Here is a 21,042-nt window from a genome sequence, read left to right as displayed (position 1 = left end):
CCCCACACGGTAATAACAACAAGGGATAGTTCCAGATAGAAGAATTCTGTTGATCCTGTCAAAAGGTACTGTACAACTATTTCAGGCTGTGTTCATCTCTCACAAACTGATGGTGTTCTTTCCCTTTATTGTTTTAGGATTCTTTCTGATCTTTCATTTTTAAGACAAAATATTACACTTTGTAACAACATTTGAAAAAAAAATCTATTCCTGGTTTGAAAGTGTTATTTCTTGTTTAATTGTATGGCACTTACTTTGAAAGTAGTTGTTATACTCCAGAAACTTTGTTTTTGTGGCTGCTACAAACTACCATATGTTAAATTGGCTGAGACTTTATGAGATATTCATTGAAAAACTAGAGCACAATGTGCTGCAGGATGTACCGCAAAAACAAAGCTTTGCAGTTCAATAAACCTTTTCCATGTTTTCCTGATAGAACCAATTAGGAAATGACATTTATAACTTCAGAACAAAAATTGTGTTACATAGTGTTATCAAATATGCCCCATGTCTTATGTCTTCTTTTCCTTGTCTAATTTTCAGATGGGGGTGGAGATTATGGAAGAAGTACTGAGAAACAAACTTTGGAAACTTACAAATGTCATCATATTAAGTGTCCATACGTTTTTGGAACAAGGCAGAGCAATTGCTCACTTGGAAGCAGAAAACAAAAATCTCTGTCCCCTTGGAAGCTTAATTATTTTTGTGCCAACTGTATAAAGTACATTTCTATTATGGTTGTGAAACAGTGTCATTGCTCTGGGGAAAAACATTTGTAAAACAGAGAGGGAGAATCACAAATATATTTGCATTTTAGTTGTCTCAGCATGTGAGACACGTACATCAGATACTTTCCATTCACATATTTATTATTGTTTTCCAAGAAGGAAAAAAATGATGAAAGGGAAGTATCGATGTATGTGTCATGTTCTGATTGGTCTGTACTTGTTTAAAATCAGCTCCTATGCTTGATGAGGCCCAGAAGCAACATCTTCCTGACCAACATGGGATATACTCTGCTCCTCATCCATGTTTTCCTTGCTATGACTGCTTTTAGTCTAGTGGTTGAAAAAAGGCAAACTGAGGAACATGAAGAGGACAGTGATGACTTCCCTCCGCTATGGAAGTCTGCACCTGGGAATTTAGAAGAATACTTCATACAGGACAACAGCCTTGCTGTCAATGCCTGGAATTACAGAGAAAGATTAGGATTATATAAAATTTTGCTGTCCTCCTCAGCTAAATACTTTGTAAGTCTGGGACCAAACAACGTTGGCAATATCCTATGGGGACTGCCCTTGCAGCATGGTTGGCAATATAGAACAGGTAAAAACAATTTTTCTGCGTTTTTAAAATGTGACCTGTCAAATTAATTATTTTTAATGTGTCACAAGAAGTAAAATAATGGGAAGTGATTAATCCAAACTACAAGAGGATGCAGTTTTCTCTCATTAAGTAACCATTAATATTTTTAGTTTTAATTTTATATTTTATTGATTATGATGATCATTATTATTATTATTGATAATAATTTCATTTACAATGGTCTCTTGGTATCATCTGGGTTTTGATTCCAGGATCATTCATGGGTATGTTTCATTATATACAATGGCATAGTAAAATTATGTCCCTTATATAAAATGGCAAGTCAAGATTTGCTTTCAGTATTTTATTTTGAAATATTTTCAAGCTGTAGGTGGCTGAATTGTGTATATAGAATCTGTGGATATGGAGGAACAGCTGTATATTCCATCTTTTTTTTTTTCTCCTAATAATGAGATTCAAAGAGGGCTTACAAAATTAAAATAAATATAATTAAAACATTTATAGAGAGAACAGAAAAGGTTCATATAAAAATCCAGTTGAACAAAATGTTGGACACAGTAAAACAAATCCATTAAAAGATAGAAGATAAATGTTAGTAAAAGAGCAGAACAAATTCTTCTCAATATTGTGATATCTCAGCATGGTGTATAACAAAATTAATTGACCCACTTAAACATGTTTAAACTAATGCCAATAATTTAAGCAGACTAACATTATGTTAAATAATTTTAAAAATTCAAACCAACAGTTTAAAACAATTTGAGACAATTTAAAACTATACACATTAAGATGTGGATGAAATTAATTTGGATCCCAATGGCTTGCAACCTTTACACAGATATTCTGTATTTACTGAAACAGATTTTTCAAATGTCAAATTGCCCCGAGGAATACCTGTCCCTTCACCGCTCTCCAAAGAGAAAATATTGATTTTTCACACAATGAAAAAACACAGTTCATCAGCCAAGGCTCAAATCTCTTGACTGGCAAATGAGATCAGCAACTGAGAAACTTGCAGCTGCTGCTGATATATGAAAAAAAAAATCTAGGCTAGGAAAAGTATTCTACCATCAGTCTAACTAAACATAACACTTGAGACAAGTGTAAGAAATCTCCCTGATATATTTTGTTTTTAAATGGAAAGCAGCTGGTCAGAGGGAAAGAACAATGAGGTTTGTGAGTGTGTGTATGTGTTTAGATGTGTAGAGTGTTACTTTATTCTTTCTACTTCACCTTTTTCTCTGCAAATTCACATACAACATTGCATTGCTGTCTCTGGTTGGGGTTTTTTTGTATGTATTTTATATTGGACTAGCTGTGCCCTGCCACATGTTGCTGTGGTTTATGGGAATCATGTATTGACCAGGTGAAATAGCAGTGAATAGCCTTGCAGCCTCAAAGCCTGGCCGTATTCTTCTTATGTGAATCCTTGTTTGGTGAGCTGGAATACAATGGAATAGGCTTGCTGCTTGGAAGGCTGGGTACTTGAGTTCTGGGGAAATTTCTTTTGGCCAATTTGAATTGCACTGAATAGCCTTGCTGCTTCAAAGCCTGGCCACTTTCTATATAGGGACATCCTTCCTTCGGCAGGTTGAATGGAATGGAGTAGCCTCATGGCTTCAAAACCTGAGGGTTTTCTATCTAGGGGAAATCTTGGTTGGGCAGGTTGAATAGCAATTAATAGTCTCCGTGCAGCAAGTATGAATGCTGCAATTAGTCACCTAGATTAGCATTTAATGGCCTTATGGCTTCAAAGCCTGGCTGCTTCCTGCCTGGGGGAATCCTTTGTTGGGAGGTATTAGCTGGCCATGGTTGTTTCCTTTTTGGAATTTCCCTGTTTTCAGAGTGTTACTCTTTATTTACTGTCCTGATTTTAGAGATTATATTGTTCTTTATCATTATACCACAGTAATTATTATATATTATATTTATAATCTTATATTATCTGCTTAGAACTGGATTATATGAGGCTCATTCTACACAACTGTATAACATCCACACTGAACTGGCCTATATGGCAGTGTGGACTCAAGATAATTCAGTTCAGAGCAAATACTGTGGATTATCCTGCCTTGGCATTCTGGGTTATGTAAGTGTGTGGTAGGGCTTTGAGTCTACACTGCCATGTAATCCAGTTCAAATCAGATAATCTGTATGTTATATGCAGTGTGGAAGAGGCTTGAGTGAAGAAGCCCTGAGCTCCATTGTGGCTGAGTGGGTTGCTAGGAGACGAAGTGGGCGGGACCTACCCTTCTAACTGGCAGCTAGGGGAAAAAAATGGCTTTTCCTGGTCCTCTAGTTTGGACTTTATTTTTCTAGGGGTTTTTTTTTTGTTTGAAAGGCATATTTTGGATGACTATGTCTTTTGAGGCCAAATTTGGTGTGATTTGGTTCAGTAGTTTTGTTGTTTACTCCATAGTAAAACGCACATTACATTTTTTTATATATAGATAGTGCAACAGATATCACTCATGTTTTAGTCCAACAAATCTTAATCACAGGCATTTGGTGGCTTTTATTAATGAGTCTATATTGTTGTTGTTGTTGGCTGGAATCCTAGATATGATACTTATTTATGTCTGCATAAGTAATATTTATGTCCCCCACCCGGGCATCAAATTAAGTGAAGGAAGTCAGCTTTTCCATCCCCTTCCTATCTGCTAGTGAATTTATAATAAGGATTTTAAATTCTTAAAATGTATTGTGATAGTTTTCTTTCGTTCTTTGTAATTTATGTTTTTAATGTTTGTTTTATGGTACGGTTATTTTTATTGTGCTATGTTTTTAAAGGCATCGCCTATGTTGTGAAGCCGCCTTGAGTCCCCTCCAGGGTTGAGAAAGGCGGGTTAAAAGAGCTGTAAATAAGTAAATAAATACATATTTATGCCATGTGATTTCAAAGAATGATTAACTGATTCATTTCCTGCCTTTTTCAAAGCCATGAGATTCAAGATATAGCTTGTTGTTGTGGTTTGTCATGTGCTTTCATGCCCACTCTGATTTGTGACAATTCTTCCATCTCAGCAAGATTTCTTCTGAGTAGGTTTGCTCCTGCCTTCCCCTAAGGCCAAGAGAGTACGTCTGGGGTTTCATGGTCAAGTGTGCATTAAAACCATGCTGTCCGCAGGCTTAAAAAATAACATATACTGTAACCACTCCTAAGAGCAATTGATTAGTTTGTGTTTCAGGTTTGCCTGAAAGGAAAATGGGAATTGATTTTAAGATACTCCTTTCCTTTCCTTTCCTTTCCTTAGCAAAACCTTGGGTCAAGTGTAAACATCATTTACCATTCATACAAATGCAATTGTATACAATACATTTTTCTTTTCTTTTCTAGGCAGACTAGCAGATCCTTCGAATGCCACAACATGTGGTCATGTGGATGGAGATGAGTTGTGCATATCCATAAACAGCTGGTGGGCTTGTAAGTACTCCTTCTTCTTTATTAATTATTGTATGGCTTTGGAAACACATTAGCATTTGTCATCCACTAAGACATCTGCAAAACCAAGGCACTGTGACATAACTGAGGAACAGTGGGGTCACTAGAGTCGATGTCATTGGCCTCCTTCACCACCAGTGATTTGCTGCCTTCTTTCTCCCAGAGCAGCTCTATCATGAGTCTGCTGGGCTCTTCCCCTGCACAAGCAGGAGGAGAGGTGAGGTGCTTGTACCAGATTGAAGCCCCCATTCCTGTACACTATTGTCCCAGCTGCAGATGGCCCTCATTGGTGGCTTTCTTTTTTCAAATGCCAGTGTTTTGCTGATGTCTGCTTTGGCACAGGGGCAACAGGAGGAAAGATGACCATGGGGTTAGGCCTGTGGGGAGAGGGGAGGAAAGGGAGAGGATGGGGATAAGCTCACACCAGCTGCTCTTCCCACCTAAATAATGTTATGAATAAACTTTCAATAACTTTAAAGCAGAGGTTCTTTTTATTACAATTTTCCACTATGAGAAAGGGTATCAGAACTTTTACACAAAGAATGGCATTAGAGATACAGACATACAGATTCTCTGTAACTACATTGGATTCACAAACAACCTATAGTTACAAGGGGAATGTCAGGACCCAGGCTGCAGAGCACCAATAACCATGCGCAGAGACCAGAATCTATCTAATATCTTTATTAAAGGAATATATAAAGTCAATAAAAACAAGTGAAGAATATAGTTCAGAAGTAGACCTTTCAGGAAAGGTCAAATATAGTCCAGGAAAACAATGTCCAATATGTGATATTAGAGTCCAAAGTTATAATCCAATAACCGAAACACACACTTGCCGAGCAAGTGTGGGGAAATGACAAGGTCCTTTAGTCCAATGGAGCTTGACAACAAGGCTGGAAAACAAACTAGATTCTTGGCAAACAAGACTTGATACGAGGCAACAAGAAGCAAGAAGCAAGAACAAGGTCCGTGGCGAGGTCCGGGGAACAAGGCAGGCTTGGAACTAGAACAAGGTCCGTGGCGAGGTCCGGGGAACAAGACAGGCTTGGAACTTGGTCCTGGAAACAAGGAACTGGAGTAGCGTAGTCCACACACGATCTCACTCCTGAAGCTGACGAATTGACTCCGCAAGGATCTCCTTGCGGTAAAACACCTATATAGAATCTTGTTTTCCCGCCAAGGAACATTTTCCCTGGGGAACAAGAAGTGAAACCCAAACTGTGTCCAGATGCATGACTCCTTAAGATTTCCCAAGGGAAACAGGCTTAATCAGCTAATTGTCTGGCAGCGATTCTGGTGCTTCGGCGATTCGCCTCCCTAGCGCCTCTATCTCTATTATAATTATCCTTACGAGAGAACGGGGGAGAATTCTGCCCAAGGTTTGTTTGGCTGACTTCTTGAGGGCAAACATCCTGCAGGTGCAGGGGCTCCGATTCTGGCTGAATCGGTGGGAAACCCAAGTTTTCCTCTTCGTCTGCCACAATAGTACTAGGAACGGGACTACATGGCCCATGAGACATCACAGGGAATTATATTTTTACTGTATTGACATTACATATACACATTCATTAATCCTCATGCATGCAGCATAATTTCTTACTCCCTCATGGAGAAGAACACCTCTAAGGCCAGACTGCTTCCTTGCAAATATGCCACTTTTCCAATACTTCCAAAGCTTCCAAAATGCCAAAATGTATCCTCTTTCCCTGAGAACAATGCCAAGGATCAGATCTGTGTTTTGCCTACAGCAGGAAACTGATTCCCTGCAAACGTATCATGACTCCAAAATCACTCTCCTTTCTCTTCCCTAGAGAAAAGGAGGCAAGTGTCTAGAATCCTGCTTTTCCATAGCAGATCTGACACTCCCATCTCTTTCAATAGAGCGTGGTAGGTGAACAGCACAGCTGTCAGTCATACCTGGGAATTATTAGATTGAGTCTTTTATAGGAATATTTCTTGCTGATGTTGTTCCAAAGTTTTTTAAGTATAATCTTTATTGATTTTCACAGATTAAAATATTTATAGGTCCAAAATAGATAAAAGTCCAAAAAGAATGTAAAGTATGTGGTGGAAAAGGGTAGAGGTATAACAAAAGTAGTGGGGAAGAGTAAATAATAAAGAATAGAAGGAAAATAAAAAATAAAAAAAATAAAAAATCTATACACACAATAATATTATTTTTATTGTATTAACTTCATTTCTATCCTGCACTTCTCACCCCGCAGGGGACTCAGAGTGGAGTACAACATAAATTTATGCAAAAATTCAATGCCTCATTATACAAAGGAAATAAAGCATAACATAAAATCAATATAAACAATCAACATATAAATACAATTAAAAACCATTAACATTAAGATATTAAAACACAAAACACAAAACAGTATCTAGATACACCCTACTAGCCCGCCCCCCCCCCCCCCCCGTCATGATCTTAAGATCTTCTTTGGCTCCCTTGGATGGTGCTGGGTGACTGGGCCCCTTTTATGCCCCAGCCTCTGGAGGCAGCAGGTGTTTCAGCTGGGCTTTGCTTCAGCCAGGCAGTCAGGGCCGGCAGAACGTTGGATAAACGAATATGTTGGATAATAAGGAGAGATTAAGAAAAAGCCTATTAAACATCAAAATAGGTTATGATTTTACAAATTAAGCATCAAAACATCATGTTATACAACAAATTTGACAGGAAAAGTAGTTCATTACACATTAATGCTATGTAGTAATTACCGTATTTACGAATTTAGCCCCAAAATATCACAGTGCATTGAAAACATTGACTACAAAAATGCGTTGGATAATCCAGAATGTTGGATAAGTGAGACTCTCCTGTATTTCTAAAACAAGATGTAACAGATTTATTTATTTATTTCGTGTCAAAAGCATTGCATAACAAATACATTTTAAAATGATGGGGAAAAAAAGGAAATCACAAGCAACTAAATAGTTTTAGACCAAAAACGGGCAACAGCAACCGCATTGTCCATAGCTTTAAACAACTCCTCCTCCGTGCATGAGGCAGGACATTGTGGGCAAGCATACATATGCGGAGTTGTTTGTTCTACTCCACAGTCACACAAGGTGGAGGATTCCTCCAGGTAGTGCCACTTTGCCAAGTTGTCTTTTGATCTGCCCACTCCACTTCTGAGTCTGTTCAGGGACTTCCTAGTTGCCCATTCTTGGTTTGCCCCTGGAGGAAGACCCTCATGGGGGGCCATCCAGTTAGAATTGCCAGGTTTAGCTGCCCAGAGGGACACCCTTGCTGTTGCTGGAGGAACATCAAGAGGAGTGATGGTTCTCATGAAGCCCTTCCTTGATTTGAGTCTGGTGGGAGGAGGCTGATAGTCATGCAGTGGGTGGCTTTCACAGTGTTCAACCTTATTTCTCTCACCGTTAGCAGCAACTTCCCGTCGCACATCAGGAGGGGCAATGCCAGCTAACTTGTAGAGTTTATCAACAGGTGTAGGTTTAAGCCATCCCGTGTATGTTTCGTTCAGTGCTATGTCCACCTGCTTTGCATGGGCAGACTTGTGCCAGACAGGACAGGCGTACTCAGCAGTTGAGAAAGACAAGGCCAGGGCTGATGTTCTTATTACTTGTGGGTCTGCTCCCCATGAGCTGCCAGTCAGTTTCCGCAGGATGTTATTGCGTGCAGCTACTTTGTGCTTGGTGTTCATGCAGTGTTTCCTATATGTTAATGTTCGATCTAAGGTGACACCAAGATATTTAGGATGGAAACAATGTTCGAGCTCTTGGCCTTCCCAAGTAACTTTCAGTTTCCTGTTGGCTTCACGGTTACGTAGGTGGAAAGCGCACACTTGTGTAACAGATTAGCCTACCCTGTAGGGCTGGCGTGTAGAGGCAGCCATTTTTCCAAAGGCATGGCTGAGGCCAGAGGGGAGAGGCGATCCAGCAGCCAATTCAGGGAGGGCAATCTGATTGGTGGATGTAAATGAAGTGTTTGCCCAGTAACAGAATGTGGGTGGAGCCAAAGTGACAGTTACAGCTAGGAGCGAAAGGGACAGTTGGGGAGTTGGAGTTTTGGAAGTTAGAGTTCTAGAGTGTGTGGAGTTTGGAGGTTGGAGAAAGGAGTGGACATATTTTTGGGAACTGTAATTTGAGTTGAGATCATAGTTTTGAGAACTGTCTTGAGACAAAGAGAACTAGGTGGTGATTCTCTAAACAGAGAAAGAGATTTAAGGAAATCTGAAGAGTCCTTTTTGTTGAATTATTTAACATAGTGAAGTTACCTCAGCATTTAAAGTTTTGGAACTGTTCTAACTAAGCCAAGAGCCTGATTGATTGTGAAACCACTATGCTTAAGTACTTGACTGTAACCACTATGCATTCCTGGTCAAACTAATAAATATAATATTTTATTTTCCTCAAAAATACTACCTGAGTGTATCTTTCCTCAGTGCCGTAAAACACCTAATAAATCTAGAAAAGTACATCTGAGGTAAAAGAACGAACATTGATACCTCTCTCTATATATAATTACAAATATATAAGAAGGGCGGAATATAAATGCTGTAAATAAATAAATAAATAAATAAAAAGGGTCCCCATTATAAATTGGTGGCAGTGCTTACCTGGGGGGAGGCAGTGGGTTCGAATTACCTTCCCCCCATACAGGAAGAGGGTGACCCACTGCAAAAAGCCTCTTCCTCTCCACCATACAAGACATGAAAATATTTATATACACCATTTGTGACCATGACTAAATATCAACAATCTTGTCACATTTTATCAAATGAAATTGAAAAATATCCATTCTGTTGTTATGCTGATAAAGTTTACGTGTGTTTGCTTCTTTTAGGAGGATGCATTAAGTTTTATAATATTTTAATTATCTAGTCTGCTATAATCCATAAAAATGATCTGTGATGTGAATCTGGGGTCCTGGCAGTAAAAGAAAGACTTATGGTTGCATTCCATAGCCATGTATTTTAGAGCAATATCAATTGAACCAAGAAGGATTTAGTTGTGCTAAAGAAGACATAAAATCAGGCTGCACGTAAATTTATTTTCAGAAGCGCCTTTTCTATTTGGCAATGTGCTTACAGCTAAACTGAGCTTTTTACTTTTTCCTACTCAAGGTATGAATTACTACTTATCTGTAATTCCATTTCTGGGGGCTGTGGAGAGTGGCTTCTTTGGAGAGCTGCCATATGAGATAAAAATGCTACCACCAGAGGAGAAGAAAGCTGACTTCTGTCACTCTGTCACTGAATGCAATACTCAAGTACCAGCAGTCATGGCTGGCTGGAGGAATTTCTTCCAGGTACTGTTGTTCTTGTAGTTGTTTTTTAAAATTCTTGAAGGCTATCATGAGGACTGTATACAACCTTCCATGTCAGAGGCAGCATACTTATTACAGATTATTACAGAATGAGCATCCCTCATCTATTAGGTCATATTTAAGTGGTCCGTCACATTCAAGCACCTTTTATCCTTTCCCTCCTTCGGTCTGAAAATCTCTTACTGCCCAAACACTGGCAACTCCCCCCCCCCCCCACACACACACACACACCACCCAGAAGAGGATACACCCCAGAGAGGCTGTCCCGGTAATTCAGGGAAAGGAACAAAGTCTTGGCCATGCACGGCTTTGAACAAAGTGACAGCAGTGCTGAAATGCACAGCATTATTATAAGCAAATTTAACAAAAGGCAGAAAATCAGTCCAATTATCCTGCTGGAAATTTATGTAACATCTTAAAAATTGTTGCAAAGTTCTCTGCACTCTCTTGGTCACTATGTTTGTTTGTGGGTGAAAAACTACACTTAGTGCTTGCTGCGATCTTATTTTATTTTAGGAAGGCCGTCCAATACATAGCTGTAACTTGAGGACCTCTATCCGATATGATGCATTCAGGGCTACCATGTAATTAGTCCACATGTTGTATGAAGAGCTTGGCTAATTGCGGGGCAGTGGGAATTTGCTTCAATGGGACAAAATGAGCCTGCTTGAAAAATAGGTTTATTACAGTCCATATGGCTGTGTGTCCTTTGCTGTCTCGCAGTACTACAACAAAGTCCATTGCTATTTGCCTCCACTACTATCCGTAGTAGTTACAGTCTGCACCTACCCTTGGGGCTTCCCCATTGTCTGCACAAATGTGGCACTCAGCTAGGTAAGTTTTCACATCCTTTATTATCCCAGGCCACCAGAGTTGGCAATTGAGTAAATGAGGGGTCTTAGTGTAGCCAGAATGCCTGGCCAATTTGTGGTCAATATTGTAGCTTACACTAATGCTGGCATGTATCATTTGCCATGGTAAAACCAGAACCCTTCCTTTTTCTCAGCTTCTATCAAGTGGCTTTGCAGCCAGGGATCTCTATTGCATTCCTTTTCTAACTCTTGTTGCAATTTGGAGGAAAATTCAGGGCTAGTTGGGCTTTGGCCAGAGTCTGTAACCTAACATGTGAGACAATGTATCTGCCATGAGTTTCTTTCCCCCAGGGAACTATCTCAAGGTAAAATTAAATGACTGAAAAATCCAGCCCAATGCACCCGTTTGGCATTTAGCCATTGTGGGCTTTGTAGCACCTGCAAGTTTTTATGGTTTAACCAGACATCAGAGGGGTGTTTTGCTCCCTCTAGAAAATGATGCCAAGCTAGCAGTGCTCCTTTTACAGCAAAAGCTTCCTTCTCCCAAACAGGCCACCATTGCTCAGTGGGTGAGATTTTTTTTTTGATAAATAGGCACATAGAATGAATGTTTCTTCTGAGGTTTTCTAAAATAAAATGCCACCAAAAGTCACATCTGAGGCATCAACATGGAGCACAAAAGGCTTATCTAGATCAGGGTGAGTCAAGACTGGGTGTTCGATTAACAGAAACTTAAGTTTTTCAAAAGCCTGTTGGCAGTTTAATTTTGCCCCCAGATTTTTCACTCAGCTGGTCTCCCCCTGCCCTGTGGTTCTCAAAAGGTCGGTCAATGTAAAGCAATCGTGACAACGTTTTTTATGAAGTTTCTATAGAAGTTCTATAGAAGTATAGAAGAACCCCAGGAAACTCTGAAGTTGTTTCCTGATTTTTGGAGTTTCCCATTGCAGCAGATCTTGAATTTTACTTGGGTCCATGCTTATCCTCTTTTGGGAGATCTGGAATCTTAAGTAATTTAACTAGTTTTGTGGAATTCACACTTTTAAAGTTTTGCATATACAGTAGAGTCTCACTTATCCAACCTTTGCTTATCCAACATTCTGGATTATCCAATGCAGTCTGCCTTTTAGTAGTCAATGTTTTGTAGTCAATGTTTTCAATATATTGTGATACTTTGGTGCTAAATTCATAAATACAGTAATTGCTACACAATGTTACCGTGTACTGAACTGCTTTTTCAGTTGATTTGTTGTAAAACATGTTTTGGTACTTGATTTGTAAAATCATAACACAATTTGACATTTAATAGGCTTTTCCTTAATCCCTTTTCGCTTATCCAACGTTCTGCTGGCCCGTTTATGTTGGATAAGCAAGACTTTACTGTAGTTGGGCTTTTCATATTTGGTTAAGACCTGTTTGAATAGAGCTTCATGTTCTGCCATTGTCTCACAAAAGATAAGGATGTCATCTAAGTAGATCAAAATTCCCTTATACAGGTGTTCATGCATAACCTCATTGACGTTAGTTTAGCTTGTGTCTGGGTAGGCATGATACGCAGAATAACTTTATAAAGCTTATTAGATTGAGAAAGCTAGACAAATACAGTAGATGATCGGGAGAGGCTTGTGTCTTAGTGGGAAATGGTTAATTTAGCATCTTGACAGGTACGTGTGTTTCTACTTCTAGTATCTTTTATCCACTGCACCGAACATGGAAATAGCTGCAAGTAATGCCTTCTCACAAGATGAAGCACTAAAATATATGTGGAAAGCTCATGTCCTCTCCATTGCTTTTGCACAGCTAAAGTTTCAAAAACGGTAAGGTAAAACTCATAGATTCATAGAATAATGTATTCATGAATCAAATATTGATTTGAGAATCCATTCTTAAGCAGTCACATCACATATAGGGCTAGCCCTGTCCTCAGGCAACAGATGTTGGAGGGGAGCAGTGGTGACAGTCTCCTGCCTGTTTTGGTTTTTCAGACCTGATTCCTCTTGGTGTCATATGCACATGTACGTTCCCTTATGTGTGTGGCTGGTGATGGATGGTTGTACAATGTCCATATTCAATTTCTGGTTGTACAAATGCAATTACACAATACAACTGTTGCACATGCATCTGAACATTCTCAGATATGCATAATTATTTTTAGTGCTTTTACTGCACCATTGCTCATTTTCTTTTTACATAATGAGACAATAAGACAAACACTGTCAGGTATGAAATTGGTTGCATAATATTAGCATTTAGAACAAGGGTGAGTAGCACTACCATTGCTGAACTACATGTATGCAAATGTATGCCATGCAAACATGATGTAGGATCTTGGCCTCTAGCTATTCCCTTTGATAGCACAATCCATGGATGCTCAAATCCCATTATATACAATGCAGTAATTAAAATAACATCCTCATATAAAATGGCAAACAGCTCAAATGAGTGCCGGATTGAGATTGAGGATCTGTGAATTGGTGAGAAGCTACACATCAGTGCAGCATTCAGTGCACATCAAAATCAAAATCAAGAATACCTTTTGGATGTTTTTTTAAAAAATTAAACCATAGTTGACTGAATCTGTGTTGCAGAATGTGTGGACAGAGGGCTAATTGTATTCATTTATAAGAGTGAATATAAGCTATACCAGATCTGATCACATATACAAATGCTCTGTGTGCATAGCTTTTGCATCTTAATGATTTCAGTTTTAATAAGAGGATCATTATTTAGTCTCCTAATTATATTTAGAAATGCACTCTATACTTGTTCGCTGCTTTAATTTTTCTTCATTCCTCTTATTCTGTAGTTAGTGTGGCATTTGTCACCAAAAGGAACAATATTCTGTAAACCTCTCCAGTTCAAAGAATTTTTAATTTTTATTTGATTAATTATTTCCTACTTTCCCCTCAAAATGACACAAAGTAGCTTACGATGTAAGCTTTCGACCTGTCTTTTGAATTATGGCCAGAAATGAACCAGTATCTGGCGAAGCTGTTTTCAACAGGGGAGTGATATGTTCTTGACAACACTTTATGCCTGCCAGTTTCCAAAACAGATTTCAAAAGCAGCCTTACACAGAAGTTAGGGAAGGGGAAAAAAGCTTGATTCAGCACAGTAATAATTGCTTTGTTATCTCTTTTCTGATTTTTTTTTTTTTGCTTGAAGTCATACTCAGATGTTGCATGGAGAGGGGATGCGGGGAAATATCTCTTTAGAATTTCGTTCCAGATTTTATGGTGACTGTCGTCTGGTGGCAGCATTGACTGGAGAAAGATTCTAGATCCCTATCAATTGGGGTAATTTGGATGTACTGAATCCCTTTATCCTTTATCACCAGTAAGATCATCCTTTAGATCAGACAGATCTTAGAAAGGTACCTACTGGTTTTGCAGCAGAAAAAATCACACATTTGTAAAGGATACAACAGGCTTCCAGCAGTGCAATGCATTGCATAGGAAAGATGCAGCTATCAGTCAGGTGAGATTGAAGATCTCTCTATGAATCTATCTTCCACAGTTCCATTAGATCAGAAAGCATTACTCCTGTTGGTAGCAGAATGTATAGTACATGAAGACTGATCTAGTATGTTTCCTCAATTTTAGATTACCTTTTCTCAGTGATCCTGAAATGAGCTTTGGTGAGGACTGGGCATCTGCAGTTGAATTCATTGCTGCCACACATTTTCCTACAGACCAGAACACGACAAACCACTTCCAGACTGGACTACCATCTCGAATGCTTTGGGAAGGAGACAGAGCACCTCTTATTGCAGACTTCACACCTGTACAGAACAAAGTCTTGGTTTCTCTTGAAAATATTCGGAGATCCAATACAGGAATGGGTAGGAATGTTTAGACTAGCAAATAGTCCATATTTAATCATTAATGTACAGGTGTGACATGAATAGACTGACCAATTTTTTTTGTTATTCTCTGTCAAACAATTGCCGTCCAGTCAGCCTGACCTTAATACCAGGGAAGATTCTGGAGCAGATCATTAAGGAGGCAATCTGTAATCACTTAGAAAAGAATCTGTGATTACTAAAAGTCAACATGGATTTCTCAAAAACAAGTCATGCCAGACTAATCCTATCTTTTTTTTAAATAGAGTTACAAGTTTGGTAGATGCAGGAAATGCTGTGGATGTAGTATATCTTGATTTCAGTAAGGCATTCCACAGAGTCCCCCATGACCTTCTTGCAAGCAAACTAGTTAAATGTGGGCTAGGCAATGCTACTATTAGGTGGATCTGTTATTGGTTAAGTGACCGAAACCAAAGGGTGCTCACCAATGGTTCTACTTCATCCTAAAAAGAAGTGACTTGAGGAGTGCCACAGGGTTCAGTCCTGGGCCCATGACTGTTCAACATCTTATTAATGACTTAGATGAAAGTTTAGAGGGCATGCTTATCAAATTTGTAGGTGATACCAAATTAGGAGGGATAGCTAATACTCAAGAGGACAGGATCAGAATTCAAAATGACCTTAACAGATTAGAAAGCTGGGCCAAAACTAACAAAATGTGTTTTTGTAATGTGACAGCTAGATAAACCAATGGGATTTTTGGCTGTATCAAAAGGAGTATAGTGTCTAGATCGAGGGAGATAATTATGACTCTCTATTTGGCTTTGGTTTGACCTCACCTGGAATACTATATCCAATTCTGGGCACCACAATTTAAAAGAGATATTGACAAGCTGGAAAGTGTCCAGAGGAGGGCTAAGAAAATGCTCAGGGGTCTGGAGACTATGCACTATGAGGAGCAGCTTAAAGAGCTGAGTATGTTTAGCCTGCAGAAGAGAAGGTTGAGAGGAAACATGATGGCTATATATAAATATGTGAAAGGATGTCATAAGGAAGAGGGAGCAGGCTTGTTTTCTGCTGCTCTGAAAACTAGGACTCGGAGCAATGGTTTCAAATTGCAGGGAAGGAGATTCCACCTGAACATTAGGAAGAACTTCCTGACTGTGAGAGCTGTCCAGCAGTGGAACTCTCTGTGCTGGAATATGCTGGAAGCTCCTTCCTTGGAAGCTTTTAAACAGAGGCTGGATGGCCCCCTGTCAGGGGTACTCTGGTTGTGCTTTCCCTGCATGGCAGGGGGTTGGACTAGATGGCCCAGGAGGTCTCTTCCAACTCTATTATTCTATTATTCTAAGGGCAATTTTACTTGTTCAGGGATTCATTTCTTTAATAAGGACAAAGAAGTAATACTCAGGACCTAACAAAATATCACACCGTTCATGTACATGTACAAATGAAATGTTAAAGTCCAATTGGCTACAGCAGCAGTGGCAGGGGGGTTAACAGAGCTTTGTTTATTTATATTTTGCTTATTTTATTTAAAAACTTGTATCCTGCCATATATCTGAGGAGCTCAGGGGGTCATACAACAAAATCCATTTGAATAATTTAAATCAGCCTTCTATATTTGTTAGTGATCCCCATGAAAGTGCAAAAACATGAATGAAAAAATGGTAGATTTGTTTTTTACCAGAGAGAACAGCTCTCTCACAATCACTGGGTCCTCCAGCATACCTCTATGTTTAACGTCTGGTGAAAGTTGACAATAGAATTATACTGTAAGACCATATTAATTAAATCTACATCTAACCCACTAAAGCTAAATCTTCAGATGTGGCAGGTGAAAAAACCATTGGAATACATTAGTCAAGCCCCCAAAACTTTTATTTGTAGTAATTATTTGTACAATTAATCAATTAATTATATCCTACCTTCCCCCCACACTGTTTTCTCTTGATATCAGAAAACAAGCCTAGTGATGCCCATCAGGCCTTTAAGGAGGAATATTTCCTTACGGGATGTCACACCAAAAAAGTCCCTCTTCCATTTTTCCCACAGTTATTGCAAGCACTGAGGGGCCACAGAGGAGGATCTCTCCCACAGACCTTAAAGCTCAGGCAGGCATATATGTGGACAGATACTCTTTTGGGTATCAACATCCCAAAGTTTTTAAAAGATTTTCAATGTCACTATCAGCACCTTTCATTTTTGGAGCCCTACTGTGACTTAGAACTTAGGTCCTTGTACTTGCTACTGGACTTTTTTAAAAAAAATCAAACTACATGGCAATTCTTGATCAAAATGAAGCACAGACACATCTTCCTCGGGGATGTATTGGAGGACGTAAGAAGGTTCGAAAAGATAATGTTGTCTTGTGGCTGGTTATATAGATATTTATAGACAGACATTTCTCTGATGTCCTACTCTACACAAGGCACTAACTGTAGAGGACAAAGGTGGGTCCTGCAATGAGGGGAGAAGTGCCTGAATGAAACTTTACTATATGTTTCCACATCTGGGATCGTGGCTATGATTCAATATACTGAGCTTTCACTGAGTTGAAAAATTTTTTAAAATATGAAATAAATAAATTGCTTTTCATTCATTCTTTTTTAATTAGGAGGACTTTTGTTATCACTATGGAAAATTGCCATGTCAACAGAAGAAGGAAGAAAACTTGGCCGCAGCTTCATTGAAAGTATGGTTTAGCACACACATGGGAAGATCAAGACAGTGGCCCTGCAAAATCATTTCTGAGGCTGTCAAGACTGCCTGGTTTACTTCCTGGTTAAATAACGGAATTCTGTCAGTCAACTCAGGTTGTATCTACACTGTCATATAATCCAGTTTCTGAATCCAGTTTATCTGCTTTGAACTGAATTATATGAGTCTACACGGCCTATAATCCAGTTCAAAGATGATAATCTGCATTCAGAAATTGGATTATATGGTAGTGTAGATGGGGCTTGATGGAAGGAGAGACAAAATTACTTTATAACCCAAGGCCATAGGATAGTGCTTTATTTTACTAGGGCTGTGTCTACACTGTAGAGTTAATGCAACTTGGCATCACTTTAACTGTCATGACTAAGTATTATGGAATCATGGGAGTTCTGGTTTTACAAGGTCTTTAGCTTTCTCTGTCAAAGAATTCTGGTACCTCAGTAAACTACAATTCCCATGATTTTACAGCATTGAGTCATGGCCATTACAACGGTGTCAAACTGCATTAATTCTGAAGGGTGCACCCTAAGAAGTAAATCAAATGATGTCTGATTTACTGTATCTTTAAGGATTCAAATACTCAATGAGACTTACGTTTTGAATAAACATGAATATGGTTACATATAAAGCACTGTTTGGCTTTGTAAAATAAGATAAAATGAATAAAGAAGAATGAAATAAAACTATCATTGGTTTATTCCGTACAGCAATGCAGAATTATGTATTATCATCTTTTGAATGAAAAACCTTCTTGGGATCAGGTACCTAGGAATTTAATTCTCATTTACTGTAACTGTCATTGGAATAGGCCAAAAAATCGGAACCTGAGTGGACATTTACTTAACATGTTGCATTTAGCTTCAAGCCCTTAATTAGGAATACAGCTATAAGTCCTATAGCTGCATTCCTAATTAAATACATGCATGATCTTCACGGGAAATTCAGTACCTGGAGCTGAAAATAATGAAGATTTCATATGCTTCTGATACTGGTTAGAAATCAGATCAGAAGGCTTTCTTTCCTGATATAGCACATTTCTTCAATAGTAAGACACCATCCATTGTAAGATGCACCCCAATTTCAGTGCCACCAAAACCAACAAAAATATAATTACCTATGTCAGTTGAAGAAGAGGGGGGAGGGGAGGGACACTAGCATTAATGAATCTCCCTTCCAGTTAGAAACATCTAATTTCTTGTGAGGCTTTGGCACAGAAAAATTTTATTCAATTTGAAGTACATTTTTCTTTGAAGATCTAGTCATGTTCAAAAAAAGTTGACCTTTGTTGTTGTGTGCCTCCAAATTGTTAGTGATTTTTGGCCATCCTAAGGCAAATCAGAGGGTTTTCCTGGCAAGATTTGTTCAGAAGGGATTCGCCCCTGACTTCCTCTGAAACTGAGAGAATGTAATTCACCTAGTGAGTTTCCATATTCAACCATAGTCTCCTCGATTCCTACTGCCACATCATACTAGAGCAGTGGTTCTCAACCTATGGGTCCCCAGATATTTTGGCCTTCAACTCCCAGAAATCCTAACAGGTGGTAAACTGGTTGTGATTTCTGGGAGTTGTAGGCCAAAACACCAGGAGACCTACAGGTTGAGAACAACTTCATTAGAGCATGGATCCACTTTAAATCCAGTTGCTGCCTCCTGCAGATTTGTAGTTGAGTGAGGCCCAGGACCTCTCTGGCTGAGCATTTTAAAGGCTCCCCCCCTCTAAACTACAAGTTCAACATATCACTCCTATCTTGGTCTCAACTTCAGTCTGATTACCACTTCAGACTTTTATGTATGGAAGTGGCGAACTCGTACAGTAGCAGGACTTGCGTGACGTTGTGCTATACCCATTGCTAGCATAACATTTCTCCATGAAGAAGCCATCGGGGGCAATTAATGGGCAAAGTCCATCAGTAGCCCCCCATCACACCATACTTTTGCTGTTACATCTGCCAAGCTCCCATTACTGTATATATATTTTTTTAAACCACCGGGTACTTCGTATTTGTGAACTGCCTATAAAAATAGTAGTTTTTAAATGAGGAGCGGAAGAGGCATATCAGGAGGAAGGAGTTTCATCAATCATCCGGAAATGCCATTTTGCACAGCTATGGTGCAATAAACATTCAACTCAATTGGCTGCGTGAAGTTGTCCTGGACCACGATGATAAGTTTCTGCTATCTCATATCACAGGAATGGCATAAGATGGTGGAAAGCATGCGGTAATATCCTTCTTTTTCAATAAAGGAAACTTATAAAAGCTCCCCATGGTGTATGAATGGGTGGGCGAGATGCTTCGAAATCTCCTCAAAACTCTTGAAACTAAAAAGAGCATAAGGAGTTATTTGTTATCTGTATAAAGCTTTCTAGATAAAAAAAGGTATCAATACAGTTGCTTTCATCTCTGAAGAGAAATAATTGCATGGAAGCAGTTTACAAAAATATGCCTATTAAACTAAAAAAAGAAGCAAATTTTCCCTTGCACAAAATCATGGATGATTGTCCTCAAAAGATAAAACAAAGCAGCTGTAAAATGTGTCACAGAGCACCATCTTGTGGTCCAGATCAGCAGTACTCAGAAAATAGCTTCAGATGAGATTGTTAACAAACCCTGGTTTAATTGCACTTCTTTTCTCTAAGGCAGTGGTGGCCCTGCTTCTCTGGGCTTTCTGGACCTCAAAGAAGTGGGATGGTTGTGGGAACTGATCCCCAGGACTGTGGAAGCTATCCCGGTAGTCACTCCCCACAGGTCCAATATCTCATTAGGCTCAGGCCTTTCAGTAAGGCCTGGATCTAACAAGGTATTTAATTAATGCGGAGTAAACCAGAAAAAGCTTGATTTACTCCACATTAATTTGCTTTTACAAGGAGACATCATTTGGACGCCTCCAGTAAACGCGAGGCAGGTCCTGTGTTTTGGGCCTGTCTGGAAGGACCCTTAGATGCTTGTATCTTGAAGCAGAACAAAATATAATCGGATGAGAGAGCATCTCTAAGGGCCCTTCTACACTGCCATATAATCCAGAATATCAATGCAGATAATCTACATTATCTGCTTTGAACTGGATTATCTGAGTCTACACTGCCATATAATTGAGTTCAAAGCAGATAATCTTGATTTTATTCAGCTGTGTAGAAGGGGCCTAAGTCATAACAGTGAGCAAAATGAATGATGTTGCAAACACCTATCAATTTCCTTATGCCTCAGAAAAGATGGATTAAGTTATGCTGAGTCCTAGAATTGGGAGGTGGGCAAAGTACAGTCTTCCAGACATGATTGGTAGCTCTGCTGGTTAGGTCTCTGGGGAATTGTTTCTGGAATGATTCCCATTTTAAATTACTGTATATTGTATTTAAGAAGCATCAAGGCATTGTTATTATGGATGTTGTTCAAATAGTCATCAATTTACAGTGACTCTATGAAGGAGAGGCCTCCAAGGTTTCATCTATGCCAAGCATGGGCAAACTAAGGACAGCGGGGGGGGGGGGGGGGGGGGCTGGATGCGGCCCTTCTGGAAGCTTATCTCAGGCCTTCCTCATTTTCCCTGAGGAGGAACCGGCCCCTGCTCTGCCCCCTCCCGGCCCCACCCTCTCACAGGCCCTCTCCCTCCCAGCCTGACTTTCTCGGTAGGGCCCACAATGCGG

General features: G+C 39.3%; 1 protein-coding gene across 1 annotated transcript; it reads left to right on the top strand.

Annotated features, from left to right (window-relative positions):
• Window positions 1-281: 281 nt before the first annotated feature.
• c1h6orf58 (chromosome 1 C6orf58 homolog) lies at window positions 282-18,085 on the top strand. Its single transcript, XM_016996731.2, has 6 exons — window positions 282-1,326; window positions 4,664-4,750; window positions 9,865-10,049; window positions 12,563-12,693; window positions 14,479-14,717; window positions 17,296-18,085. Exons 1-6 carry the CDS (start codon window positions 972-974, stop codon window positions 17,382-17,384), a joined length of 1,086 nt encoding a protein of 361 aa, XP_016852220.1. The 5' UTR covers window positions 282-971; the 3' UTR covers window positions 17,385-18,085.
• Window positions 18,086-21,042: the final 2,957 nt, after the last annotated feature.

The sequence above is a fragment of the Anolis carolinensis genome, chromosome 1 (assembly GCF_035594765.1).
Source record: "Anolis carolinensis isolate JA03-04 chromosome 1, rAnoCar3.1.pri, whole genome shotgun sequence".
Taxonomy (NCBI): Eukaryota; Metazoa; Chordata; class Lepidosauria; order Squamata; family Dactyloidae; genus Anolis; species Anolis carolinensis.
This window is presented reverse-complemented; position numbering and strand designations above follow the sequence as displayed.

What these genes read in the sequence shown, in the direction of transcription:
- c1h6orf58 (XM_016996731.2), top strand. Translation starts at nt 972, where the DNA reads ATGAGGCCCAGAAGCAACATCTTCCTGACCAACATGGGATATACTCTG. An exon ending in CATAAACAGCTGGTGGGCTT is followed by an intron (nt 4,751 to 9,864) that starts GTAAGTACTCCT and finishes TTCCTACTCAAG; the next exon opens with GTATGAATTACTACTTATCT. An exon ending in CAGCTAAAGTTTCAAAAACG is followed by an intron (nt 12,694 to 14,478) that starts GTAAGGTAAAAC and finishes CCTCAATTTTAG; the next exon opens with ATTACCTTTTCTCAGTGATC.